A 7,970-nucleotide genomic window follows, 5' to 3' on the forward strand; every position below is an offset into this window, starting at 1 on the left:
TTTTTGCAAGTTATCCTAACATCTAAAAACTATCGAGTCCTATTGGGTTTGAAGACATTTCTGCCATCAACAGTTGTCAAATTGTTATCAATTCAACATTGAATAACAATATTTGGAACTCTTGTAGTGTTTCTGGTAGCCAGATCAATCAACTTGTAGATAATTAATATCCCTTGTTTTAAGAGAAACACAGGAGTATAGCTAATGAACTCCCCTGATGAAATTTGTGTTTTACAGATGGTACTGGTGTTATATATGGTGTTGATATCTCTAACTATATGGTACAGGAATGTGAGAAACATTGTAAAGATCTGATCAATGGGAAGAAAGTTGAAGTTGTTATAAGTTCTGTAGAACATATGTCTTTTGACAATGACTATTTTGATAGAGTCTTTCATACTAATTGTTACTATTTTTGGCCTGATTTGGACAGAGCGGTACAGGAAATTGTTCGCGTAATGAAACCAGGATCACAAATGGTAACTGCTCTGAATTTGAATGCACTGAAAGAAATAAAGAAAGGTGGCTTCCTGCAATCTGGAAACCCAGATCCAGTGCGTTACATGGCAGCATTAGAAATGCATGGATTTGAAAATGTTGAATTTAAGTATGAAAATGATCGTGGTTTTGCCTTTCAAGTTATTTTCGCTAAATTGGGACACAAGGAAAATAATATGGATAGTGCAAAATTGTGATACTATGTAGAAAATTTTACAGAATGTCCTTGGTTCCATATTAATAATCATCTGGATTAAGTTGGTTTCATGTCAATGATCATCCATCAAGTCATATTATTGGGTTGTATAAATTGTATTCAATTTCGATACAGATTTGATAGAAATTGAAAAATTAAAGGTATAATATCTTAAATAAGATGCCTATATTTGGATAGAATGTCTTTGTTTCCATGTTTGGAATAAGAATTCTAATCATAACCCATAAGTCCACCAACCACCAGCTAATAAATCTATGAGGTAAACAGATGTGAAAAAAATCCATTAACCATTTGCTGGATCATTTGAGATAGAAATGACAGGTGTCTACACTGTACACTACACCTGCCAAGAAGAATCTGTTAAACAGAAAACAAACTGAATAGTTTTATAATTTTTTATTGAATTTTTATTTGTACTGCAATAAAGGGAGTGAACTGTATAATGAAATATGAAATATCAACACAGTGAAGACAATTGTTTCAATAGAAACCCAGTCTAGGACAAACTTTTTTTAAATAATAGATTATGCAGAAACTAACACAGTCAATTTAATGTTTGCTCTGTTTCTGAGCAATCATAGTAGATAAAGGAAATACATGATCAATGTATGGATACAAGAGAAATAGAAAATATTCTCTTTGATTATTAAAGACATGGAATTGGCATGAATATTCCGTTATCTACCTACATTTGATAGCATCTCAAAATAAGAGAGCAGTTAAGTGTCATATTTTCATAAAGTTTAAAGTTATCAGTTATCTGTATCAATTTCAGGAAAAAACAAGTTGGGTTCCTTCATATAGAATACAACTAAGATATACTTTGGAAACCTAGAATATTGTTAATTTCAGGGTGTTAGAAATTAACTCCCAATTAATATGACAGATATTATTATATCATCAGTTATCACACTGGAAACATTTGATCAATTGTAGAAGGATTAGACATCTGATTTCTTATCTGAAAGGTGGTAAGGATAGTGGTAAAATAAAGCTGGAATATTCAAAATATTAAGACAACTATCCCTAGGACAGCACTATTTAACAGAATATCACACATATCAATCATTACATGTTTTCTCTGAAAACTTTACTTTTTGATCACAACATTGATCATGGTAAATGATAATAAAAAAAAATTACATTAACAGCAGTATATCTCTAAAAAAAAATAGCAAACTTCTTTTTTCTGATTTAATTTGAAAATATAGTGTGTTTCAAACTGTCAGAAACAAACAGCTTTGTATAATCTAATAATCTTCACTCATTACTGTAACACAGTTAATCAATTATTTCTATTATGCTTGTACATAATTAGTTTTCTTCAATAATGAAAATATGATAAAAAAAAATGCAGTAATTTTGTTCTATTAAAACCATTAACTGAAATCAAGAAACTTTCATCATAAGAAAAATAATCCTAAAATGTAGAGATCAAGAAATTTTCTGTCATCTACCTGTCAATAATGTCTCTGTTTTTAACCGGTATTTCAAATTTATATTAAAAATAGTTTTATTTACAATAAAAATGAAAAATTTATTTACAATTATTCTATTAAAAGATCTAATTGCACTGTGCATAACTATTCAGAAAACAGAAGGCAAATGTTGAAGTAAGACGCTAATTTATGGACGGTACAGATAGTTTATTACCCCATTCCAGTTAAAATATTGAGGAATTGTACCCTGATACAGGGCACTTGATAAGCTGTTAATTAGCTATCCTAATTTTGCTTTCATAAATGTTCAATAGTCTGCAATGGCTAACACTGGAAGAATTTAATTTATTAGATTTAATTTTTATAAAAGTAGCCAAACAAATTGTATATATAGCATCGCATAGGTGGCTGCTTAATGATGGTATGAATGTCTGAAGGTGTATCAAAGCTTTCATAAATGGGGATGCTATAATTTCTTGAATTGCTTAAAAATGCATGACCAAGTCATTGGGCCCCTTTCTTTTACTATATTAAAAACCTGATAAAGTAAAACAAGATTGAAAATATTATGATTCTTGCTAAAAGATAATAAGAAATATTATGCTTTCAAATAATAAATTTATGCTTCATTCCTTTTTAGTTCTGTTAATAAAGAATCACATTATATCTAAAACAACAAACACAGTGGTGGTCGTAATTCAGATTTCCTTGCAAACTGTTTAGTTTATTTCAACAAAATAATGTCAAATGGAAATCTACTTTCTTTGCCATAACATTCTTATTTCATATATATATTTAGAGATTTCAAGATATTCGATACATCAATATCATTGTAAACAGCCAATCAGAAGTCTTAAAATCAGTGTCAAAATTAGGATACTTGTTGTAACACTCTAATAAATGATAAAAAGATGACCATAAATTCAGCAAAATAAAGAATAATAATAATATATATATATATAATAAATGATATAAAGATTATGTACATGAATATAATTTGATTATTATAATTATTTATAAAATATATATTATTACAAGTAATTTTACTTTCTAACAGACCTGGTTCTGTGGAGCTCAATATTCTGACAATTTGTATGTGTTCTAAACATTATACACTGATTTAAAACAAAGTTTCATTAATTATTATTTAAGGCATTAGCCCATAAGAAACAAAAACTATGGTCCAAATATATTTCAGATATCTTTTAGTCAATTTCTATTTTAATCTTTTTCTGATCATATAACATACATTTTGATTTTGGGAATAAAACAAATAATTTCAATTGAAACATTAACGCATATATATAATAATTTTCTATTGTATTGAACACTGTATCTGAAACATATGATAAGCTCAATCAATTGGTCATTGCTGTTCTTAAAAAATATTGAGCCAAAGCATGGTAAATCATAGAAGTCCATGTAATAGTTAGATAACATTGAGCTGTTAGAAATCCAGGTCTGTAAATTTAGCACTTTATTAAGCCACAGAGAAATCACAGTCAGAGTCTATTCCTTTGTTCATTTAAAAATAAACAATTAAAAAAACATAACAGAGAAACAAACAGCACTATTAAAAACAAGTATCTTAAACTAGGAAGTATTTAAAGATATTTTGAGGTCATTGTAGCAGTTCAAACATGTTTACAGCTTTTACAAGTAAACACATTTCTTCTATTTTGTTTACATAACTTGTGGAATTCTTCTATTGAAGTCAACCTATAAACTGCATTTAGACAAAATTATTCATAATTGGAGTCAATAGGTTTGATATATAGAAATAAAGAATTACTGGCAGGTTTGGCATCTCTATCAAGAGGTACTTGAAGTATGGAAAATTACTTGTTTATTATCAACAGTATTTCTTCAAGTTGAGAGAATATTGCTACTGCTTTAATCCACCAAAGTTTGTATACATCTAGGTACAACTCAAAACAAAAACATAACCCAGTCCACTTTATTGTAAGGTAGTATTGTTATCCAATATATTTTTTTAAGATTGTGATTAATATCTGTAATTTTTTAATAGAAGATGAAAAACATTTGCAGTTATACAACCAGTATTCCAATATCATTTGTTCAAAAATTGTAATTAACAACAAAAATAAACCTCCACAGCATTTCAGAATTGTGAAAAAAAGTTTTGTTCTTGTCTTAAGTAGATTACATACTCTACACACCATACCAACACAGATCCTGTATATATATTGAACTTATCTTTATCTGATACACTCATTATTCCAATATTTTAGACACTGGTAGAACAAATGAGCCAATAGACCACGTCCTTGTCACATGCTTTATTACAAACCATTCCTTTGAAGACACAATGCCTAACACTTCTGTAGCAGTGAACACTGTCCTTACAAACCAATCAAACACACTCATCTTGCCTAATACATCAAGTTTAACTCGAGATTTCTGTGGCCACACATTCTTGAGAACAGAATACTAATCAACCAATCAAACAAACACACCCTATTGTTCTGTAATCCTTTCCAAACTATTCTATACAGTTACTTAGTCCCATTCAGGAACATAATTGGAAGCTTAACAAGTTGACAAACCTGATTGAAAAATGATATCAAGTGTTCCAAATTGTGAGCACACTCTTCATCACTTGTGTCTGATTTTAATCTACATCAATTTGACTTGCATTGTTTAAGCTGAATTCTTGAGGTTATGGCGTACTCCAATGCTTCATATTTCTTGGATGCAAAAAGAAGATAAGGATCTTCTTTGAAATGATGTAACAACACAAAACATTGAACACAATCAAAGATTAACACTCAATTTGATCTTTAGGCAGCAAAACACTTTCCTTTGTGTCTGAGGTACATAACTCTTTGAATAAGGAACCTGAAAACACTAGGCTGATTTTCAATTTCTATGAAAATTTCACTTACACAAAACGGTTTTGCATATAACTTAAACACTCATAATTGCATAGATATATATAAGCTATGTAGTAAATTGGATTTTTGTAATCGTTATAAATTTACACGTCACTTGTCCACTTTTAACATTACGTTCCTTCATGCGTAAATCTATGTTTTAAAAGATCCTCTGCAGAAGGTCTGTCAATTTGAGTTCGTTGAAACGTGTGCGCCAAAAATTCCTTGGCTAGATTTGAGACTGTAGGTGGAAGTTCATATTTTGGATGCTTGCACTGAACAATTTGAAACATGGCAGCAAAAGGTTCATATTCATAAAATGGTGGTTTGGTAGAGAGCATTTCAACTATTGAACAACCCACACTCCTATAAATATAAATATATTGAAAGAAATGATTAGCATGTAGTATGAATGACTGGTAGATGAAGGATAGGGGTTGACTTCTGGTAGAGTGGAATGAGTTGTAGTGATTAGGGTTCAATGCGTGTAACATGGATATTAATTCTCTTCATGGATAAAAAATCTTATTCTTGAAAACATAGTGCCCTGAAGCCTTACAGTATTTCCCCACATCAGTGTTTTATCATCAGTTTGGAGACTCCTGGAAAACTTTCACCCAGAGTTTAAAATAAAACAAAAAAATTACCAGATATCAGCTTTTCTACCATAACCTTCCCCATTTATAACTTCTGGAGCCATCCAATGAGGAGTTCCTACTGCTGTTTTTAACCCAGTAGAATTACGAATAGTTTGAAGTCTTTTTGAAGCACCAAAATCACCTAGTTTCACATTGCCTTGAGTATCACGTAACACATTAGCAGCTAGAATAGAATTAAAAAGTTAGCCAGATTGTTTTCTGGAAAAGTAGTCAAGGTTAGTTAGGTATGTCCAACGAGAGGAATTTAAAAACCTCAAGGCTAGACATTATCAACAAGCCTTTTAAGATTCGATTTAGATCCAAACATCAGTACAATTAGATACCAAAACAAAAAGAAAAATAATAATAATAATAATGACTAGAGGCCAGTCTAAAGAGCACTATAATTTAATAAATTTGACGATACCTTTGATATCACGATGAACAATAACATTTTTATGTAAATAAGCTAAGCCTAGTAACATTTGCCTTGTATATTTTTTCACTATAGATTCTTGTAGACTCCCTATATCATGGATTAAATCTTTCACTGAACCCTGTTAATAAACAATCAAATCAATTTATTTCATTATATACATTATATACATAATAAGTCAAAATTTTAGGTTAACATTGTGGTGTCCTTAAAAAAAACAAAACATAAAGAATATCCTTAGTCTGAGTTACAATCTACGACTTTCACAAAATTGATTTTGCTCATTTACCATGAGAAAAACCCACCGAAACACTAAACTTTCATAGCATCGCCCTAATAGAAGATACCAAGAGAGAAATAAGTTTATAATCATTGTACATTATATCATAGAGTCCATTTCAATTGGTAAAAATATGTGGTTGGAACAATTAAAAAAACATCATTCTTCATTCTAGAGAGAGTTACTTACCCCTGGCATATATTCAATAAATATAGACAATATAGTTGCTTCATTCTGACAACCAAAATATTGAACTATTCTCTCATGTTGAAAATTACGTAATAACTGTAATTCATTCTCTAGAGCTCTTACTTCCTGTCAAATAAAATTCAAAATGACATGAAATGGGACGTTATCTTTACAAACTGTGCAATGGATAATATTTCCAGGACAGCAACACTAGCCTGCTCTTTTTTGTTCCCAATTGTCAGTGGTTTTTGATTTCTACAGGTATCATTCAGAGTTTATTGTACCATTCACAAAGACACATTTCTGTAGTGAAACCTATGAAACACATCACTGACCAGGTAATCAAGATGAAAAATCCACCTATATCACTCATTATGATATATATATATATATATATATGTAACTAATTAAGAACTAACCTTCGATGTTTCAGCATTTAAATTACCAAGTTGCACCATTTTAACAGCAAATTCCTGTCCTGTATCTAGGTCATAACATTTATAGACCTCACCAAACGCTCCTGTTCCTAATAACTGACCTTTCTGCCAATTAGTAGGGGCTCGGGGAGCTGAAATTTAACACAAATTAAATATTGAAAATATCAAAACATACTAGAAGCAGATACAATGCTTTTAAGCAGACAGATTTTGACAAAAATAAGATCCAATTGTAGCTTGGAGACCTTAGTATGGAGATTATTATAGTGTTAACACCTCCATTGTATTGTTAGTAATAGATAATAACAAAACTGTAAGATATTAAAATCATCACTTAATTCACAATTGTTTGTCTAATGGCAAAAAATTGAATTTTCTTGTGATATATCTTCCATTTCATCATATAATCATTGTAATGAGATACAAGTTAAGTTGGAAAAAACTCTACTGGTGATTTAAAAATAAGTTACTTACATTTAGAGAAGTGAGGTCCAGATAGACTGTACATGGTAGGACTTTCTATATCACTGTTACGTTTTTTAAGATGGCCGCCAGGTGAATCAACATCTAGATCACTAAACAAACCACTACTCCTGCTACCAGTACTGCTACATGTACTCAACGTACCTTCACTGTTCCGTGACATGAACGATGTAAGAGACATGGAGTCTAACTCTGGACGAGAGTTATGATACCTTGGAAACGTCTGACGACCTGAAAAATGTAAATAACAGGTAAGAAGTCCTGTCACATCAAATTAGCTATAAAGAATACTAATGATTTTAGATTCACTACACATGATATTACAGTTCTTAACACCTTCACATATATATGGCTATACTGCAGAGTTTTTTGATAGAGTCAATAACACAACTTACCATCTCCTTGTGTCATGTGAGCATTACTTTCACCACCTCTTGGAAATGTACCATATGGCTTTCT

The 7,970-nt window shown here is 30.5% G+C and overlaps 2 protein-coding genes across 2 annotated transcripts; one reads left to right on the forward strand and one right to left on the reverse strand.

Annotated features, from left to right (window-relative positions):
* Positions 1–278: 278 nt before the first annotated feature.
* Positions 279–695, forward strand: LOTGIDRAFT_139793 (hypothetical protein; the record flags this gene model as incomplete). The annotated part of the gene is made up of 1 exon (XM_009049872.1): positions 279–695. The coding sequence occupies one exon, from the start codon at positions 279–281 to the stop codon at positions 693–695; it is 417 nt and encodes a 138-aa protein (XP_009048120.1).
* Positions 696–5,179: 4,484 nt separating this feature from the next.
* On the reverse strand, positions 5,180–7,674 carry LOTGIDRAFT_139776 (hypothetical protein; the record flags this gene model as incomplete). The annotated part of the gene is made up of 6 exons (XM_009049873.1): positions 5,180–5,414; positions 5,696–5,870; positions 6,114–6,243; positions 6,592–6,717; positions 7,011–7,159; positions 7,503–7,674. 6 exons carry the CDS (start codon positions 7,672–7,674, stop codon positions 5,180–5,182), a joined length of 987 nt encoding a protein of 328 aa, XP_009048121.1.
* Positions 7,675–7,970: the final 296 nt, after the last annotated feature.

The sequence above is a fragment of the Lottia gigantea genome (genome assembly GCF_000327385.1).
Source record: "Lottia gigantea unplaced genomic scaffold LOTGIsca_140, whole genome shotgun sequence".
NCBI lineage: Eukaryota > Metazoa > Mollusca > Gastropoda > Lottiidae > Lottia > Lottia gigantea.